The sequence below is a fragment of the Ammodytes marinus genome, assembly GCF_949987685.1.
Source record: "Ammodytes marinus genome assembly, chromosome: 19".
In the NCBI taxonomy this organism is placed as follows: Eukaryota; Metazoa; Chordata; class Actinopteri; order Uranoscopiformes; family Ammodytidae; genus Ammodytes; species Ammodytes marinus.
Window position 1 is genome coordinate 25524982 of NC_137223.1, and position 22500 is coordinate 25547481.

The following is a 22500-nucleotide window of genomic DNA, read 5'->3' on the forward strand; positions in this document are numbered from 1 at the left end:
ACAAAGTTGATTAAGCCTATTATCAGCTCCACAAAACTCTCTCTGTATTTCTCAGTATGGCAGGCAGCGTTTACAAACTGGTGTCTTTAAACCTGCAGTGTGTAGAATTTTGGGTTTTATTTCCAAGCAGATTTTGTAGAAAGTAATTATAATATCCATACGTACATTTAATTTAGTGCATAATAGCTGAATTATTTTTTTTTTTATTATAATTTTTTCCCTTAGAAAGGGTCTCATATGTGTCCATATTTCTGCATATTTTGGACCAAGGCCTAGTGCCGCCATCTTGAAAGTGTCATAGTTGGAATGTCATCAGGTGCATTGTTTAAAATTTAGAATTGTTCTTGTCCTTGAAGGCCACTGTAGCTTCTGTTATTATTCGAAAGGGTTGGGGTTACCCAGGGAGCGTTGCATTCTAGAACTTTGTAGAACTTTCTTGATGATGTCATATTACACACTGCACCTTTAATCTAAAGTCCCAGATGAGAGAAAAACTTGGAAATTAAGTGTAGACTCAGCTAAGCACTAATGCATAATAACACCAGAGCAGATGTGAGTTTGAGGTCTGCAGGGTATTTGGTAATCTAAACTGTCTTCTCCATGGCAGCGCTTTGGCCTTGTAACTAGTAGCTACACAGTATGAGTCACACACTTGATAGCTACAGCTCCGGAAAAAAAAATGAAGAGACCAGTCTGGATTTTTTCTTAAATCTTCATCTCTACATAACTCATTGAAAAAATGCTCTTTAAAGGGACACTGTGTAACATTTTAAGTAATTTATTAGCTAAAATCGATATCCTCATTCATAAATATGTCCTCATTGATGTAAAATCACCTCTGCCAATAATCTAAATTATCCTCCTGAGCGGAGAATTGCAAATATTAATATTACATTTTGTACATTGAACAGGCAAGTCTTATGGAGGAATCCATGTTTTTGGAATGTCATCGGGGGCATCGTTTAAAATGTAGAATTGTTCTTGTCCTTGAAGGCCACTGTAGCTTCTGTTATTATTCAAAAGGGTTGGGGTTACCCAGGGAGCGTTGCATTCTAGAACTTTCTAGAACTTTCTTGATGATGTCATATTACACACTGCCCCTTTAATGACAACATTTTTTTTTGTGAATTTGGTAGAAATGTTGCCAGTAGTTTATAGTATAAAACCAAATAAATTGTTCATTCTACTCAAACAAAATGCCTATAGATAGTTGATAGTTAAACGAGAGACACTGAAACATTTGGAGTGGGTCTCTTTATTTTTTTTTCCAGAGCTGTATTATGAGCTCATGCCATGACGAGGTGTTTCCAGTGGAGAAGGGCAGCCATGTTTACAGCTTATAGATGATTAGTGGCTCTCACTCGTTGTGCCTCGGCTGTTAAGCTTTATGTTTGTGGCAGTGATTCACCAGGGGAAATATCTGGACCAGGAGAAAATACCAGCAGCAGGCAAAAAGTCAGGTCATTGGAGTTAGATGGTCGTAAGAAAGAAGAAGTCACCATCTGTCTGTCAGTGTGTGTGTCTGTCTGTCTGTGTGTGTGTCTGTCTGTGTGTCTGTGTGTCTGTGTGTCTGTCTGTCTGTCTGTCTGTCTGTCTGTCTGTCTCTATCTATCTATCTATCTATCTATCTATCTATCTATCTATCTATCTATCTATCTATCTATCTATCTATCTATCTATCTATCTAAATGTAATACCTGAAAACCATATTTGAGTAAGAGTAACTAGCAATATGCCTGTTTACAGAGCCTAGGCTTTGAATTAACATTGTTTTTTTTTCAGCACACACACAGTACCAACATTTAGCGGATGTAAAAATGCATTTTGTATGGAGCTTCACTGTGTGTGCAGTATAAATAGATAGATAGATAGATAGATAGATGGATAGATGGATAGATGGATAGATGGATAGATGGATAGATGGATAGATGGATAGATGGATAGATGGATAGATGGATAGATAGACAGATAGACAGATAGACAGATAGACAGATAGACAGATAGACAGATAGACAGATAGATAGATGGATAGATGGATAGATGGATAGATGGATAGATGGATAGATGGATAGATGGATAGATAGATAGATAGATAGATAGATAGACAGATAGACAGATAGACAGATAGACAGATGGACAGATGGACAGATGGATAGATGGATAGATGGATAGATGGATAGATGGATAGATGGATAGATAGATAGATAGATAGATAGATAGATAGATAGATAGATAGATAGATAGATAGATAGACAGACAGACAGATAGATAGATCTGTTTAAAAAAAGTGCTATTCCCCTACGCCTCTTTGATTTCTCACTAAAACACTTTTCCTTATTTCCTGACTGGTCTATTTATACCTGGCTTTCCAAGTTTCCTTTCAGCCTACATCTCTTCCCTTCACAGACACAACACTACACAGATGTGCAGCTGGTTCAGTGTGTCTCTGAGTGCTGAACCTTCACTCAACCCGTTTGTGTTTGCCCGTTCATCTGCCCAAATTCCACATTAGCAACTGTGGCTCAGGTGGTAGAGCGGGTCGGCCAATGATCGAAGGGTTGGAGGTTCGATTCCCCGCCCTGCCACTTGTGTCATGGTTGTTGTGTCCTTGGGCAAGACACTTCACCCACCTTGCCTCGTGTGAATGTGTATGACTGCTGTATGTTTGAGGTGGTGGTCGGAGGGGCCGTAGGCGCTGAATGGCAGCCACGCTTCCGTCAGTCTTCCCCAGGGCAGCTGTGGCTACTATGGTAGTTTACCACCACCGGTATGACTGTGTGTGAATGAATGGAACCTGGAACCCTGTAAAGCGCTTTGGGTGCCTTGAAAAGCGTTATATAAATCCGATCCATTATTAGTCAAGAGATGTTGCCATATTTCACATAAGTGCCCTTCTAGTTTGAAAAGAGCCACTCGTTCTGTCCAAGTTCCCTCGGCTTTTATCTCTAGTTGAGAGCGTTCTATCCCAGCAGCGTCTACTAGAAGTTTTTACTATTGTTTTGTGTTTTGAATTTAATTTTAATTCTTGCTTTCATGTGTATTTATGATGCTTTGGATGTAATGTATTTGACTCATTTTACTGTACAGCACTTTGGTCCACCTCAGCTGTTATAAATGTGCTATTTTAATAAAGTTGACTTCATTTGGATTTTTTTTGCAAGCACTACATGGTACATTTTGAGATTATTGTCAATTTTGCTTCCATAGCAATGCTTCTTTCATATTAGTATAAATCAAAGGTCCAACATGTACATTTAGGTGTTTATTTGACTAAACCTTGTCTGTTTGCATCTGAATATTCCTCCTATACAACCATCTTTAACGGCCATTATCTCAACATTAGGTTTTTTTTGTATCACTCTGAACCCAAAATCTCAAATTCTAAAGCACTAAACTTTACACAATAATGCCTTGCACTATTCTGAAGGTTTTCACTGAAGGATATGTTCATACAGCTCCAGAAAAAAAAATGAAGAGACCACTCCAAATGTTCAGTGTCTCTTGTTTTACTATTTATAGGCATATGTTTGAGTAGAATGAACATTTTGGTTTTATAATGTAAACTACTGACAACATTTCTACCAAATTCCAAAACATTTTGTTGTCATTAAAGAGCATTTTCAATACGTAATGTAGAGATGAAGATTTAAGAAAAATCCAGACTGGTCTCTTCATTTTTTTTACGGAGCTGTATATTTTTAATTGTCCGATTCATGATAAATTGTGTTCTTTAAAAACATGCCAAATTAATTCAACTCACAAAAGAAAAACACACAGTTGTAAATTTTCAGTAGTTTTATTGAAAAATGCCTCTTCTGTTTTCAGAAATAAATAAGAAAATAAGGCGGAAGTGGAATTCACAATCTGCAGTTGAAACATGATGCAAGCAAACACCATATCCATAGTCTTGCATGCAGGTTATTATTTTTTTTTTTCCGACTGCATTCGATACTGATAAAAAAAAATGACAAGAATTGACAACAACTATATTCCGATTAAAAAAAAAACAAAAAAATTAAAATGTAACCAAAAAAAAATAAAAAATACAAAAAAAAATTACTAAATATACACCACAGAACATGCAATTCCACTTTTTTTTTTGTTAAAAATTAGCTGTGACGGAATAAAAATTGAAAAAACTGATAAATATCAAATCTAGAGAGAGATACAAAAAATGAAAGCATGTGTTTAACTGCCATAGTGAAGCTGAACCTCCTTAGAAAGACAACATATGGATGATTATAATTAAACATACTGGATGAAGTGTGACGCCGACGTTGTGAACAAAACATTTCTTTATTTTAGTTAAAGCCCCTGTTAAAACCCAAATCCACAAAATCCTTCTCTAACTTTGTAATGTTGGGGAGTTGGTTTCATGATAGTAATACATCTGTCTGTCTGTCTGTCTGTCTGTCTGTCTGTCTGTCTGTCTGTCTGTCTGTCTGTCTGTCTGTCTGTCTGTCTGTCTGTCTGTCTGTCTGTCTATTTATCTATCTATCTATCTATCTATCTATCTATCTATCTATCTATCTATCTATCTATCTATCTATCTATCTATCTATCTATCTATCTATCTATCTATCTATCTATCTATCCTTCTAACTATGTAATGTTGTTGGCAGACCCAGACTGACTACTGAAGGGAAATGAAAATTGAGCGGAAGTAGGTAGGCAGGCGGTGCCAGGCTAAGTAAAAGCTTGCTGAGAGACCCAACTTTGATATCAAATATGGATTTTTTTTTTTTACTATTGTAGACATGGTTTTATCAGAGGCTTTAATCTGTTGTATTAATGAATGCACTGTTCAACACAAACTTATTGCAAATATGTTACAAGCAAAAAAACGACATGAGTGGAAAATGAAGAAAAAGCTCACAGGTTATTTCATGGAGTCTTTAACAATCTCTTAACAATTTTTTTTTTTGTAAAGTCAGTCGTCCCTTAAAAACAAAACTCTAACCCTCCCTTCCTTTCTGTCCGAACCCTTCACCTGCCACACAAATGAAATATTCACATACGTTTTTTTTCAAAGGCATTTCAAAAGGTATTTTCCAATAAAGTCGAGGTGTCAAACCCCGTTGTTTGTTTTTTCGTGTGTGTGTATAAATGTGCATAGATCCCAACAACAAAAACACAGGTTGAACAAGAAAAAAAAAAATAATAATAATAGCACGTTGGCTTTTTGGATTTTTATGATCTTGGCCTATTGAGTTGAACCTTTCTTGATAGTGATCTCTTTCGACGTTGGTTATCCTCTTCTTCTTCCTCTGCTGGTTGTGGCATCACCCGGGTGTCACGTTCAGGTGGGTATTGGCCTGCGCCGAGAGAGTGTTTTGGGCCAAAATTGAGCATAAAAGTTGGTCTCGTGCATGCACAAAAAATATCTTGATAAAATGTTGTTTTTTTTTTGTTTTACCCGACACCCATGCGAGAGGACTGATCAGCCTATACATGCCCTGCGTTCCAAATCACATACTCTTTCTTTTTACTACACTACATACTGAAGTAAAGAAGAGTTTTAGTCTTTTTACTACACTACATACTGAAGTAAAGAAGGGCTTTAGGGCCACAGACAGGAGACAAAAAAAATCAGATGAGGAAGATTTTTTTTTTCATTATGTCGAGAAATTACAAGAATAAAGACGAATACTCCAAAATGCTATTGGAGTTAGTGGGGCATCTAGGTATTTTTGGCATACTGCAATTGACATGCATGTATTGGGACATCCTAAATCTTTTTCTGGCATAATAAATAGTAGGGAAGTATGGGGATTGGAACGCAGGTATGGTTAGTACTATAAATGCAGGGGCGTGTCCAATGAATTCCTGGGTTTGTTTTCAAGGAGTGTATTGTGTGTTACAGTACATTTTATTTTTTGCTTTTAAATGAAATGGGAAAAAGCACATATTGGAGGCTACACTCTAAAGCTAACAACCTTACTTTGGCAACGTTAACTTTTTTTTTCCAAATCGCATATTATTAGTTAAAAAAATTATTTTAATGGTAAAATTGATTCTCATTTTTCTATCAGAATAAGTTGCTGCTATTCTACTGAGGGGAAAATTACCTATGATGATAGCAGTCGTGCACATTTATTTCTCACTGGCACAAAATGCTTCACAAAATAACTTTTTTTCTATCTTATATGTTGTTTTAGTATTGTATCTTGTAACAGCACTTTAGTCAACTGATGTTGTTTTTAAATGTGCTATAGAAATAATTTTTACTTTGACTTTTGACAAAATGACCCAAGAATTCCTTTTGAACACGCCTCTGCTTAATATTTTCATGTGTTGATGTCTTTGCCCACTGTGTTAATGTAAGTTTGGGTTAGTTAGTTCCACTCTGTCCTTCCCTTTTACAACTTACTCATTTACAATACAAAACATTTCTGTAGAAAAACTCATAGCATAGGTTCTTGTACCACAGGCTGGAGATAAGACTTTTGCTGTTGTATAGTTAGTATTTGATAACATACAGATAAGATTAGTGTAAAATAATAAAAAAAATAAAACAGGTACAAAATATGCTAGTTGATTTGTTCGTTTTTTGTACATCAAGTGGCAAATCTTTAGTATTCCTCCCTGGTCACATGTAAAGGAGGGATTGAGTATTGGCCCTGAGCAGTTTGAAAACAGCTACAAAAGTACGGAAGAGCATTAGGAACATTTTTCATTTTGCGAAATGTTTTAAGTAAAAAGTCAAAATGTGTCGAGAATAAAGACCAAATACAATGTTGACAATAAACTCGATAAATTCATCAAATTTAACATTAATTATTTATATTTTTCTCTTGTTGCCCTTATACTCTTCCGTAACAAAACACACGGCCAATAAAAATAAAAAATAAAAATAATAATATGAAAAAAAAGAGGCGTTTTTTTTTTGGGTCGGCAAATAGCAAAAGCAGCGGGTTTGTTGTTGTTTTTTTGGCAAGGCACAAGCTTTCGAAAACTACAGAGAATGTTAAACTAAATTTAGTGGACTTGAAACTTCAAACATAAATATCAAGGCACACATTAGTTTATGTACATATCAGCTGGAGATTAAAAAAAAATTGTTTCACTGCTGCTTGTAGTTGCGGTCGCGGATATGTTCATAGATGGTCGTAGATGTTGATCTTGTTAAAAAAATCCACCATCTTTGTTAGTATTTTGTTTGTTTGTTGGGGGGGGAGGGAGGGAGGGGGGTTGGGTTGATGTTGTTTTTCGTTGTTGGGTGCATGCTCCTCCACTGTACACAACATTGCTTTATGTGGGTCTCCAAGATGCAAAAAAAAAAAAAAAAAAACGGCCATTTTTGAAAAATTTGAAAAAAAGGTTGTGCTGCCACCATCATCATCATCATCAAAGCTGTGGCCATTTTTTTTCTATGTGAGTCGATGTTAGTACTTCCTGCTTTTTGTTTGTTGTTGCGTTGTTTGTTAATGGGTTTTTTTAATCCTTTGGCTTTGGTTCATATCCTTTAAAAAAAAATAAAAACAGCTCCTACTAAAAGAGCGTGTGAGCAAAAGTAGTGTTTCAGTTTACAGGACTTTTTTTTCGATTTTTTTCAGGGAGTCAGTGAAAGCAGCACAGGCGCGGGCAATGAGAAAGTCTATTGTGAACCTAAAAACAGGCCAGAGAAGGACGGAAGGAGATGGTTAGGTCAAAGCAGCTAAAATAAAAACAATTTACGAGTTTTATTTAATTTAATGTGATTAGTCATTTTTCTCAACACATGCATTAATAACTCTTGAAGAAGAAGTACTCCGCCATTTTGGAAAATCCTTTGGCTCTTCAGTTTCAAAATAAAAGATAGTTTAAAAAAATACAGCTCTGGAAAAAAACTAAGAGACCACTCCAAATGTTCAGTGTCTCTCGTTTTTACTATTTATAGGCATATGTTTGAGTAGAATGAACATTTTGGTTTTTTAAACTACTGACAACATTTCTACCAAATTCACAATCAATTTTTTGTCATTAAAGAGCATTTTTTCAATAAGTAATGTAGAGATGAAGATTTAAGATAAATCCAGACTGGTCTCTTAATTTTTTCCAGAGCTGTAGTTATAGAAGCTACGAGAGACTTTCAGTTTTTGATGATTATAGTTTTTAGCGCCCCCTTTGGACAGTAGTGTTCTTACAACACCAGCACCAAAGTATATACTTTTAACTATTAAATGTTCATGAAACAGTCAAATTTTTCCTCTGATGATCATATATGACAACAGTGAAAACAGCAAACCAGACCACCAGTTATCGTAAAAATACTACAAACAGAAAATAAGAGAATTTCTCAAAATGTTGGAGTTTTTCCTCTAAAGAGTTTAATCCCCAAACTGAAATACCCACCATCTTATACCACCCATTAGCAACGATTAGCAGAGAGATTGATAACGCTTTATATTAAGGGTACACTAATTAACTGTTAGTTGATGCTAAGTAAATGCATTCTAATCATTAAAGGATCATTAACTAACCATTTTTTTTTTCACCTTTATTTCTACAGGTAAATCCCATTGAGACCGGAGACTCTTTTGCAAGGGAGACCTGTTTTCCTTTCCCACGTTACCATTCACACACACATTCATACACCAATAGCAGGCTATCTATCGACATTCACACGAGGCAAGGTGGGTGAAGTGTCTTGCCCAAGGACACAACAACTATGACACAGGTGGCAGGGCGGGGATCGAACCTCCAACCCTTTGATCATCAGCCGACCCGCTCTACCACCTGAGACACAGTCGCCCCATTAATAAATGCTTAGGAAATGCTTAATACGTCTTAACTAAGCATTTCATTTCATCTTCATTTAACTTTTATTTATCCTCGAGAGACCAATTGAGGGGTGACCCTCATTTACAATGACGTCGAGTTTACTAACCATTATGCTTAGTTTATGCTTAAAGGCCTACTTCACCGGTTGGAATATGAAGGTGTATTGAACTCGGAGATCCTATGAAGTATAAATGTGCAAAAAAAAAATTAAATCGGATCATCCTAGCCTGAGAAAAGGCAGAAAGAGTGTTTTATGGTCTCACTGTCTAACCCTACATTTTCCTTACTGTGACATCACATAAAGAGAAATGTAGGGTTAGACAGTGAGACCATAAAACACTCTTTCTGCCTTTTCTCAGGCTAGGATGATCCGATTTAAAAAAAAATTGCACATTTATACTTCATAGGATCTCCGAGTTCAATACACCTTCATATTCCAACCGGTGAAGTAGGCCTTTAACTAGGCATTACTTAACTATGCATAGTTAATGCCTTACCAATCATTGACTAACCATTAATAACTAGGCATTAAAAGTTAAAGCTTAATAAGCATGACCTACCCATTAACTAAGCATTAAGTAACAGTTCATTAATGTACCCTCATTGTAAAGTGTTTATGTATACCGAGAGATTATACACACACACACACACACACACACACACACACACACACACACACACACACACACACACACACACACACACACACACACACACACACACACACACACACACACACACACACACACACACACACACACACACACACGTATTTCCTTGCCTACGTACCTCCGTATCCCTGCCCGTTGTAAGGAATGCCGACACACTGGGAGGAGTCACAGTAACCGGGGGGACCGTTGGGCCCGCGCACTCCGGGGTAACCCTGACGACCGGGGGGGCCGCGGGACCCGGGAGAGCCCGAAGCGCCGGGGGGGCCCGTCCTGCTTTCTCCCTGTGGACCTGGAAAAATAGAATACAGGAAAATACACATTCAGACCAATAACACAAACATTTTTTTTTTTTTTTTTTTTGCTTTTTTCAAGCTTTAAACCTGCAGTGTGTAGAATTTTGGGTTTTATTTCCAAGCAGATTTTGTAGAAAGTAATTATAATATCCATAAGTACATTTAATATAGTGCTTAATAGCTGATTTTTTTTTTTAATTATTATTTTTTCCCTTAGAAAGGGTCTCATATATGTCCATATTTCTGCATATTTTGGACCAAGGCCTAGTGCCACCATCTTGAAAGTGTCATAGTTGGAATGTCATCAGGTGCATTGTTTAGAAGGTGCATTTAGAATTGTTCTTGTCCTTGAAGGCCACTGTAGCTTCTGTTATTATTCGAAAGGGGTGGGGTTACCCAGGGAGTGTTGCATTCTAGAACTTTGTAGAACTTTCTTGATGATGTCATATTACACACTGCACCTTTAATGGATAGTACAGAGTTAAATGGGGAGACACAGAGAGAGAGAGAGAGAGAGAGAGAGAGAGAGAGAGAGAGAGAGAGAGAGAGAGAGAGGGGGGATGACCTGCAGTAAAGGTCCACAGGTCGGATTTGAACCCACGACCACTGCAACGAAGGATTACAATTCCCATTGTGATGCACACACTGCATTGGGTTTATTTGACTCTATTTTTTATTATTATCATCATTCCAGGAAAACTGTTTATGACTCAATGTTGTTTCTGATTTTCATTTAGAGATGAAGAATTCAAGTTTTATTATTTTCTTGTAAAAAGGCCTAGAGTACAAATCCCCAAGCAGATCATTACGGCTCAAATTCCAGCTGCAAACAAAAACTAGTCTTTAAAAAACTAAATGCAACAACATTTGGAACAATGAAAATAGGGGGGAAAAAATGCAAGTCAAATGTTTTTCCAGTCTGAATGATGTCTAGACATGGACGAAGCCAGTCAGACGGTCTAGACAGTAAAAAAAAAGCTTTTCTTAATCTAAGTTCTATAATGTTTAACAAGATTCATTTTCAATAAGATTTTTTGTAAGAGCTGATTGAGACATCCAACTTTGATATCGTGTTAATGTTTACTATTCTAGACCATGGCTGCGTTCCGAATCGCATACTCTTTCTTTTTTCTATTCTACATACTACATCTGACGAAAAAAGGAATCTTGTTAGGATGCAGTAGGCATACTATTGGGACATACTTTTACTCTCTTATTTCATCATAACATGGCTCCTTGATCTTGCCTCTTGCTTTTATATCCGTCGCATCCCCGTTTGTTTCCATATGGAGGCTTCGTCGATGTGACGTCACTTCACGTGCGCACTGGATTGTGGGTCAGAATCGCCCAAATAGGATGCTGTTTTCAACACTAACAATCTTGGCCGGATGAAGTAGAACATCCGGGTCTTTTTAACCATCCTAAATCTGGCCACAAGTATCGGGACATCCTAAATCTTTTTTCTACATACTATATAGAAGATAGTATGCGATTCGGAATGCAGGGCAGGTTTCAAGAGGCTTTAAAACATATATATATTTTTAAAGTGACTGCTGCTGACTGCTTGCTCGGGGCAAAACATTTGGAACAATGAAAAAAAAACTAAACTATGCTGCTTTCGTTTTTCCCTTTGTCTGCTTTCTGTCTAGACACGGACAAAGCCGGCTCTTGGAAACTTTCCCTGAGGTGTTTGTGTGTGTGTGTGTGTGTGTGTGTGTGTGTGTGTGTGTGTGTCTGTGTGTGTGTGTGTGTGTGTGTGTGTGTGTGTGTGTGTGTGTGTGTGTGTGTGTAGAGGCATCTTGGTAACTTTCCCTGAGGTTCTCCTGAGCTGGGCATGTGTGGGGAATTACTCACTGCCCTTTCCAGGACCGCTGCCCTAAACTTTAACACTCATGAAAAGCACGATTACACAATTCTTCTCAGATGTCTGTAGCCCCCGATTAAGTTACTGTTTATTGACTTCATTTCTGTTATGATTTACTTACTGTATGCGAGAAACTTTAACTTCGCTCAATTGTGCTCTAACTTTCTTTCCAAATGGTTTTCAAGAGTGTTTCACAGCTTGCCAAGCAGAACTCAGGATGCCAAACAAGTTGTATATATAGTATTTGCATTGAAATATTAAAGCACATTTCAGAATCAGCTTTCATTTGCTTTTTATTGCATTTTTGCAATGCTCTCAGTAAGAAAAGGCTTATTCTTTTTATTTTATTTAATGGATGTTGTGTTGCGTGTCTGCATGTCTGATTGTTATGTTCAAAATGACAATAAAATAAAACCTCTCCTTTACACAGTTTCCAACAACTCGACCCGGTTTACTTCAGAAGGTTCCCATGGTTACCAGACTGTAGTCAAGGGTCACAGCTGGACGGATGCATGACCAAACGGTTTCTGTGCTCTGCGTTGTTTGAGCGTTATTTTTTATTTTTTTGCAGGAAGAGTTTTAGCCTCAAGAGTTTATATGGAAGTTACTTTACATCCTAGAAGTTTGTTTATTTGTGTGAGGAAGTCGGTTTACATCCTAGTTGATTCTGCTTAGTGAAACTTCAATCAGACTACATCCCGATAAAGGGTTTTTACTGGGAGTTTTTTCTCAGCCGAGCTAAGGGTCTAAGGGTAGATAGATAGATAGATAGATAGATAGATAGATAGATAGATAGATAGATAGATAGATAGATAGATAGATAGATAGATAGATAGATAGATAGATAGATAGATAGATAGATAGATAGATAGATAGATAGATAGATAGATAGATAGATAGATAGATAGATAGATAGATAGATAGATAGATAGATAGATAGATAGATAGATAAGGGCAGAGGGTGTCATACTGTACAGAATGTAAAGCCCACTGAGGCAAATGTCTATTTGTGATATTGGGCTGTACAAATAAAAAGAGCCAGCCATAGTACAGCGCCCCTGGAGCAGTTTTGGGGTTAAGTGTCTTGCTCAAGGACACAATGGTAGTACCAGAGACCTCATGGTTACTGGTCGGCCATGCTACCAGCCCAAACACATAGATAGATAGATAGATAGATAGATAGATAGATAGATAGATAGATAGATAGATAGATAGATAGATAGATAGATAGATAGATAGATAGATAGATAGATAGATAGATAGATAGATAGATAGATAGATAGATAGATAGATAGGTAGGTAGGTAGGTAGATAGATAGATAGATAGATAGATAGACAGACAGACAGACAGAGAGACAGACAGACAGAGAGACAGACAGACAGACAGACAGACAGACAGATAGATAGATAGATAGATAGATAGATAGATAGATAGATAGATAGATAGATAGATAGATAGATAGATAGATAGATAGATAGATAGATAGATAGATAGATAGATAGATAGATAGATACACACAGCATCTAAAGGATGTTATAAAGGATGTTATCTACATACCAGCGGGTCCCCTCGGTCCTTTCTGTCCCACACCTGACGTCCCTCGCTCTCCTTTCTCTCCGGCCAGACCTGGAGGAAATGACAAACAGAACAGAATGCACTCAGTGTATTTGTGGTATTTGTTTTGTATCGTTTCCATCGTAAAATTGTGCTTAATGTCTTATTTATTCTGTTTAGCCTTATGATGTCATAAGGGGAGAAGCCACACCCTTCTCATAACTTAATAAACAAATCTTAACCACAGGAACATTTGATCCCTGGAACACTGTTTGACATATGTAGTCGTGAGCACGTACCGCTCTCTCCTGTAAATGGAATGATAGCGCTTTTTAGACAATCTTCTCAGCCCCAAAGCACTTTACATTTCTTACCACATTCACCCATTCACACACACACACACACACACACACACACCCCCCCTCCCCACCCCCCCCCCCCCCCCCCCCACACACACACACACTTATACACCGATAAAGTAACATCTCCTCCTACCCCTCTCTCCCGGTTGTCCTGGTAAACCTGCGTTGCCCGGGAAGCCGTCCCTCCCTGCAGCGCCGGGCTCCCCTCTCATGCCCTGCCGCCCGGAGGGTCCAGCGGGGCCGGGGGGGCCGGGGCTGCTGCTGCTCTGCTGCCCGTTGGGGATCTGGTTCAATAACGTGTTCACTCGAGACATTTGGGCTGAAAACACAGAAGAGGAGAAAGAAGAGTATATTAGCCAGACTGACTTTTAAACCTGCAGTGTGAAGAATTTTGGGTTTTATTTCCTAGCAGATTTTGTAGAAAGTAATTATAATATCCATAAGTACATTTAATTTAGTGCATAATAGGTGAAAAAAATGTTTTGAATAATTTTTTTTTCCCCTCAGAAAGGGTCTCATATATGTCCATATTTCTGCATATTTTGGACCAAGGCCTAGTGCCGCCATCTTGAAAGTGTCATAGTTGGAATGTCATCAGGTGCATTGTTTAAAATGTTGTCCTTGAAGGCCACTGTAGCTTCTGTTATTATTCGAAAGGGGTGGGGTTACCCAGGGAGCGTTGCATTCTAGAACTTTGTAGAACTGTCTTGATGATGTCATATTACACACTGCACCTTTACATGTTATAATAATGGATTGGATTTATATATATAGCGCTTTTCTAGGCACTCAAATCGCTCTACAGGGTTTCAGGTTCCATTCGTTCACACACAGTCATACCGGTGGCGGAAGCGTGGCTGCCAATTCACGCCTACGGGCCCTCCGACTACCACCTCAAACATACAGCAGTCATACACATTCACACGAGGCAAGGTGGGTGAAGTGTCTTGCCCAAGGACACAACAACCATGACACAAGCGGCAGGACGGGAATCGAACCGCCAACCCTTCGATCATTGGCCGACCCGCTCTACCACCTGAGCCACAGTCGCCCAACGTAACTTGTGTGTTCAACACCGACATGCCAAAAGGGACTGAGGATGTACATTAGTCGATTTATATAATATCCCATTGTTACACAAGTGTCCATTGAGATGCACTGTCCCTATTTTAACATAAATAAATTAGAACATTTTAAAATCTAAAATGTGAAGCGATTCTTTGAACATTTTGCAAAAAAGACAAAATAAAGAAATAGGTAACACTTTATAATAACTATCCGTTGTAACTCGTTAATAGATCATTAGTAAACTCTTAATTAATGATTATTAATGATTTGTTAAGTGTTTGTTAGCAGTTTGTTAAGGATTTATAACAATGGTAGATAGTTAATAGCTTAATAATTGAATCAGTTCATCTGGGAGGTAATCCGAGATTAACTGATCACGTCACGTTCAAGTCCATGGCATGCACAGTGTGTATTGAGTTTATTTAAAAATATTTGAAAATGGGGCTGCCCTCAGTTGCCCATGCACTGTGTATAGTCTATAGCCTATTTCAGCCTCGTCGGTATCTCGGATTACCTCCCAGATGAACTGATTCAATTATTAAGATATTAACTATCTACCATTGTTATAAATCCTTAACAAACTGCTAACAAACACTTAACAAATCATTAATAATCATTAATTAAGAGTTTACTAATGATCTATTAACGAGTTACAACGGATAGTTATTATAAAGTGTTACCAAGAAATACAAATGACGTTTTTTTTGTGTGCACATTTTGGCGTTAAAAAAATCATCTTTTTCTTATGCGATACAAACTTACTTACATACTTATCAAAGTGTGAATCAGCACTTACCCTGTACGACATGCTCACACACTTGTCTGGCGATGGACCGCATCACGTTCTGAGTAGCAAAGTCTCCCTGGAAACAAAGAGGAAAGATTTAAAAGATTTTCTTTCTCGTCCAACAGACTTTTTGTCATATATCTCACAGGTAAATTACGAGGAGGAAAACCATTCAGCTTGACTCACTCTCTCTCCCTTGTCTCCCTTGGGCCCTACGCCGCCCTGAAAACAGAGAAAAGATCAATTAGGTGAGTAATGGATCGGATTTATATAGCGCTTTTCATCACACTCAAAGCGTTTTACAGGGTTCCAGGTTCCTTTCATTCACACACAGTCATACCGGTGGCTATAGTAGCCACAGCTGCCCTGGGGCAGACTGACGGAAGCGTGGCTGCCATTTCGCGCCTACGGCCCCTCTGACCACCACCTCAAACATACAGCAGTCATACACATTAACACGAGGCAAGGTGGGTGAAGTGTCTTGCCGAAGGACTCAACAACCATGACACAAGTGGCAGGGCGGGGATCGAACCGTCAACCCTTCGATCATTGGCCGACCCGCTCTACCACCTGAGACACAGTCGCCCCGAAAAGCTGGTTGGTACAAATCCACCATGACACTCACACTGGGTCCAGTGTCTCCGGGGTTTCCTGGTTTGCCTGGAGTGCCAGACCCTCCGGGGGATCCTGGCGGCCCCTGTGAAGGAACACAATGGAAGATCAGAACAGAGAAATACTGCTTCTTTATTTTGTGAAGTAAAATGTAAATTGTGAAGTAATAATAATAATAATAATAATAATAATAATAATAATAATAATAATAATAATAATAATAATAATAATAATAATACTGCATCTGATTTAGATAGCGCTTTTCTCGCACTCAAAGCGCTTTACACAGGAGACAAACAAAAGGAAATGTATTTTATTTTTATTTTTTTTTAGATATTTTTTGGCATTTTTATGCTTTTATTGATAGTGTAGAGACAGAGTTGAAATGGGGCAGAGAGGGGAGTGACATGCAGAGTACGACCGCGGGCTGGAATCTAACCCGGGTCCGCTGCTGGCCCTACCAACTGAGCTAAGGGCGCCCCCAGGAAATGTAAAGTTGACGGGGCTTTGGGTTGGCTAACTATTCTATCTTCTTACCATGGGTCCAGCGGGGCCTCTGGGTCCGGCCGGTCCATCCTTCCCTACGGGTCCCTGCAAGGACAAAACTAAGAGTGAGGAAAAACCGCACCAAACAGACACTGTTCGTTCCAAATCACATACTATTTATTTTTACTTCACTACATACTAAAGTACAGAAGAGTTTTAGGGCCACAGACAGGAGAGAAAAAAAGTCAGATAAGGAAGATTTGTTTTTCATTATGTCGAAAAAAATGTCAAGAATAAAGACGAATACTCCAAAATGCTATTGGAGTTAGTGGGGCATTTATGTATTTTCAGCATACTACAATTGACGTGCATGTATTGGGACATCCTAAATCTTTTTTGCGGCATACTAAATAGTAGGGAAGTATGGGGATTGGGACCAAGGATTAGTGTTCGTGTTTAAAGAATTCAGTTAAAAAACATGGTTGCCATTAAAAGCAGCTTGTGTGTGTGAACTCACCCTCACTCCAGCTGCTCCGATCGGGCCAACGGGACCAGGCGGACCAGGTGATCCCTACACACACACACACACACACACACACACACACACACACACACACACACACACACACACACACACACACACACACACACACACACACACACACACACACACACACACACACACACACACACACACACACACACACACACACAGACACACAAAAGATAACAAATTAAAACCCATGTCAAAAAAAAAAAGTCAACCTCTGCACTTTGCACCGACCGACCCAGATCCAAACTGGCTTGTTTCACTGTCTATAATCCCCAATTGTAAATCTTTCTTCTTTGAGCTCATTTGCTCACAAACTCTCCAAACAGTTTTTATTTTATTGCCAATCCTCCTCTGGTTCTTTGATGCCTTGGCATAAGATTTACAGGGAACATAATATATTCCAGATCTCTTTTATTGGCCATTATGAGCCTTTGGACCTAGCGTGGTCTGTAAGTCATTAAATGCATGTTGCCGTAGCATCTGCTGCTGCAAACTTGGTCACCTGCAGCCTGCCATCCACGTGGAGATGCACTCAAAACAAAGGGATGGGGGCGCCCTTAGCTCAGTTGGTAGGGCGTCCCCCCCGCCCCCGGGCCGGGCCCAGCAGCAGACCCGGGTTCGATTCCCGCCCGCGGTCGTTCTCTGCATGTCACTCCCCTCTCTGCCCCATTTCACCTCTGTCTCTCTGCACTATCAATAAAGCATAAAAATGCCCAAAAAATATAAGAAAATAACTAAAAGAAACAAAGGGATGATCCAGGCAAGGCAAGGCAAGTTTTCTTCTATAGCACAATTCAGACACAAGGCCATTCAAAGTGCTTTACAGGGGCAAGATTTAGGCTTCACTCGGCTTTACACAGAGGATAAACTGATAACACAGCTCAAAGGGTTGATCCCTCTTTTTTTCTAAAGATTATTTTTTGGTCTTTTCAAGCTTTTTATTAGATAGTACGCTTTTATCCAAAGCGACTTACAACTGGAGCACACATTCATACACCGATAGCAACAGCAGCAGCTACCACACAGGGTGCAGGCTAACTATCAGGAGACATTTAGGGTTCAGTGTCTCTTTGCCCAGGGACACTTGAGCATGTGGCGGGGAGACGGGGGATCGAACCACCGACCCTATAGTTGCGGGTCCACCACCCTATCCACTTCGCCACAGCCCGCCCGTCTGTGAAGCTCCACCAAGACTAAATTGAACTTCAACTCCAAATACGATACGAATCCACTCCAGCGATATCCTAAGGCAGTAGGCACAACGCTTTCAGGTTGTCAGGTTGTCCGTCAATCCGTCCGGGTTAAGTTTGCACACATTTATTTATACAGGTAAATCCCATTGAGACCGGAGACTCTTTTTCAAGGGAGACCTGTTCCCATTTAGACGTTAGCATTCACACACACATTCATACACCGATAGCAGCAGGCTAACTATCGACATTCACACGAGGCAAGGTGGGTGAAGCGTCTTGCCCAAGGACACAACAACCATGACACAGGTGGCAGGGCGGGGATCGAACCTCCAACCCTTCGATCATTGGCCGACCCGCTCTACCAACTGAGCCACAGTCGCCCCTATATCAACATATCAACTTCAACTCAAGTATAAGCTGATTATATTTTGGTAGACCAGGCAAAATGTCCTAGATAGAGATGTTTGTCAAATTTAGAAAGCTCACACTGGATGGATGAACTGAATAGATTTTGAAGGTCAAAGGTCAAAGGGTACTGTGACCTTCCATATTGTGAGGTCTGATGGATGGAGGTCTGATGGATGGATGGATGGATGGATGGATGCAACTAACTCCACAAATGACATAGTTAGAAGAATATATAGATAGATAGATAGATAGATAGATCGATCGATCGATCGATCGATCGATCGATAGATAGATAGATAGATAGATAGATAGATAGATAGATAGATAGATAGATAGATAGATAGATAGATAGATAGATAGATAGATAGATAGATAGCTGCTTTACCATCATGCAACTAACTCCACATATGACAAAGTTAGAAGGCTAGATAGATAGATAGATAGATAGATAGATAGATAGATAGATAGATAGATAGATAGATAGATAGATAGATAGATAGATAGATAGATAGATAGATAGATAGATAGATAGATAGATAGATAGATAGATAGATAGATAGATAGATAGATAGATAGATAGATAGATATTAACTCCCCAGATGACAGAGTTAGAAGGTTTTGGTGGATTTGGGTTTACTATACACAGGGACTTTGAGTAACTGCAAAACAAAGCAGACTTCCATCTCCTAGCACTCCATAAAACACTTACGTAATATAACACGAGGGCTTCATTCCAGTTACAAATCAAAAACTGAACTTGATATTTGTCACTCCATATTTCAACCACACACACACACACACAGACACACACACACACAGACACACACACACACACACACACACACACACACACACACACACACACACACACAGACACACACACAGACACACACACACACACACACACAGACACACAGACACACACACACACACACACACACACACACACACACACACACACACACACACACACACACACACACACACACACACACACACACACAGACAGACAGTTCCATCCTGTTCTAGAAGTCCTCAGATGACCCTACAATGTGCTCAGCCTTCAAGCCAACTGTTATTTTATAATCTAAAGTGTCATTTATTTTTCCAAATCCCAAACATCCCGACTATCCTCCCCCTCCGCTCGTCTAATATTTCCAGGTAAACATCACTTGACTGACGGCCAACGGCTTAACCAGCGCAGTTTATCAAATTAGACTTGTTCTTGGCCCTGATTTTTGCAGAGAAAATTGAATTTTAAAGAATTATTCCTAATTTAAATGTGCTAGAGAGAGAGCCAGCACTGCCTCCCCGTGTGTCCCTGGATCCAGCTGGAAAAGTATCTGAGTGCGGAAAGACGCCAGACTAGTAGTCACACTGTTGAATTATTCCCCTATTTCCTGTTTGAAACAAATCCCCAAAAGAATATGCCCTGCGTTCCAAATCACATACTCTTTCTTTTTACTACACTACATACTAAAGTACAGAAGAGTTTTAGGGCCACAGGAGAGAGAATAAAAATCAGATAAGGAAGATTTTTTTTTTTCATTATGTCGAGAAATGTCAAGAATAAAGACGAATACTCCAAAATGCTATTGGAGTTAGCGGGGCATTTATGTATTTTCAACATACTACAATTGACTTGTATGTATTGGGACAATCCTAAATCTTTTTTTCTGGCATACTAAATAGTAGGGAAGTATGGGGATTGGAACGCAGGGATATATATATTTTTTTTTTCTAAGCCAGAGAATAGCACTTACTTTAGCTCCAGGTAAGCCTGAGTCACCCAGCTCTCCCTTTGGTCCTTGGCGGCCCTAAAGACAGGAAAAGAAAAACATGAATTCTTGAGAAGTGGGACAAAACAGGGTGCAATGTTGAAAAAATACAAACCCTATGTTTCGGCAAATTAAATGACATGTATGTAGGCCTATCCAACATATACTAAGCTACTGAGCTACGCTTTGACACAACCTCCCGGCTTTTATCCTTTTTATCAAAATGGGCTTTTTACCTTGCCATTCCTTATCAAAATCATATATTTGACATAATAATGATACAATTACATTTAAACCTGCAGTGTGTAGAATTGTGGGTTTTATTTCCTAGCAGATTTTGTAGAAAGTAATTATAATATCCATAAGTACATTTAATGTAGTGCATAATAGCTGAATTTTTTTTTTTTTATTTTTTTTTTCCCTTAGAAAGGGTCTCATATATGTCCATATTTCTGCATATTTTGGACCAAGGCCTAGTGCCGCCATCTTGAAAGTGTCATAGTTGGAATGTCATCAGGTGCATTGTTTACAATGTTGAATTGTTCTTGTCCTTGAAGGCCACTGTAGCTTCTGTTATTATTCGAAAGGGTTGGGGTTACCCAGGGAGTGTTGCATTCTAGAACTTTGTAGAACTTTCTTGATGATGTCATATTACACACTGCACCTTTAAGGGGATAATTGTGTTCCAGACATTCTATTCTTAATTCCATATCTACAATTTTTAATATTTTTATTTTTAATAACAGCAGTTACATAATGGAAGACGGCCTTTTGTCCCGGTTCTCAAGAATCACTGATGTATAATAACATTTATATTTAAACATGACATTTTAGAATAATCATCTCGTGTCTGTGGTGGTGTCACTTCAAACGAGCGGCTCTGGAAAAAATTTAGAGATCACTTCCAAAATCCTCAATGTCTCTCGTTTGACTATTTATAGGCATATGTTTGAGTAGAATGAACATTTTGGTTTTATAATATAAACTTACTGACAACATTTCTACCAAATTCCAATACATTTTATTGTCATTAAGAGAATTTTCATTAAGTTATGTAGAGATGAAGATTTAAGAAAAATCCAGACTGGTCTCTTCATTTTTTCCGGGGCTGTATACAAGGAGCTAGCAAGCTTTCTATCGAGCTGTGGTGCTTTGTCGACCTTTGGAAGTCTTCTGAAAATAATCGATCGCAACTTTGTGGGCTTGATATTGGCCTAGATCAGTCCGGTGTTCTGACATTTTCTGCTCCCTTGTCAGATTTTGCTACTTATCAGAAAATGCTACCCTACGTCATTGGTAGCATATAGACCAATTACCTCTATCAAACAATACACCCACTACAGAATCACGTTATTTTACACCCCTACTCACCCTATGTAGGCCTACACTGTAGGAATATGGGGAGCATATTTTGATGCTGTTTAATAGCCTTTATCAAATCATGCTACCCTATCAGAAAATGCTACCTTACGTCATTGGTATAGCGTATTTGATCTGTCACTCTGCACTCTGTTTGAACCTGGCCAATCAAAGAAGGCCGGTAACTGCATAGCAACAGGCAACGCCCCCTAGTTTCACATTACACTGAGCATGACCATACATGGAAAATCCGCTTAATCTACATAGAACAAATCCGGAAACTAGGCACTAGGCTGATAATAACTGCCACCTGCAGCCACCCCAGACAGTAAGCAGGGAATTTGTCTAAAATGCATGTATACTTTGGTATCATTTAGCATGACTGTATAACATTATAACAGCATTTATAGGTCAGAAGAGATGAAAAAAACACAATAGGTGTTCCTTAACTATAGCGATTACCTAACAGCAGTGGAGTAAACGTACTTTCCGGCAACGTTTTTGGAGACGAAAACGAAGGAACATTTTCATTTTAAATCTGGGTCCACCTCATCTCGGAGAGGGAAATCCAAAGTGTGATTTATGAACACAGAGAGATATGGAGGGTCTATCTGTCTATCTCCGGCCGTCTCTCTCTCTTTGGTATCACCTCACACATGGTGGAATGTGAATCTCTGCCACAGATCCTCCCCTGACTGTAAATTCACTTCATAATAAATCGCCAGAATAATCCCCTACACTCCTCTGT

General features: G+C 38.9%; 1 protein-coding gene across 4 annotated transcripts in view; it reads right to left on the reverse strand.

The window, feature by feature from the left end:
- Window positions 1–3777: 3777 nt before the first annotated feature.
- col12a1b (collagen, type XII, alpha 1b) overlaps window positions 3778–22500 on the reverse strand; it is a 184809-nt gene continuing 166086 nt past the window's right edge. For 3 of the 4 annotated variants that reach the window (XM_080048160.1, XM_080048159.1, XM_080048158.1), the window contains 10 exons: window positions 20379–20432; window positions 16979–17032; window positions 16513–16566; window positions 15989–16060; window positions 15550–15585; window positions 15373–15439; window positions 13642–13827; window positions 13150–13218; window positions 9553–9723; window positions 3778–5315 (listed from right to left, as the gene is read on the reverse strand). In XM_080048160.1, the coding sequence (XP_079904286.1) occupies window positions 5191–5315; window positions 9553–9723; window positions 13150–13218; window positions 13642–13827; window positions 15373–15439; window positions 15550–15585; window positions 15989–16060; window positions 16513–16566; window positions 16979–17032; window positions 20379–20432 (888 nt within the window). In that variant the 3' untranslated portion in view covers window positions 3778–5190. Of the gene's footprint in view, window positions 5316–5951; window positions 7609–9552; window positions 9724–13149; window positions 13219–13641; window positions 13828–15372; window positions 15440–15549; window positions 15586–15988; window positions 16061–16512; window positions 16567–16978; window positions 17033–20378; window positions 20433–22500 lie in introns of those variants that run through there. The other variant, XM_080048161.1, reaches the window with a different exon arrangement.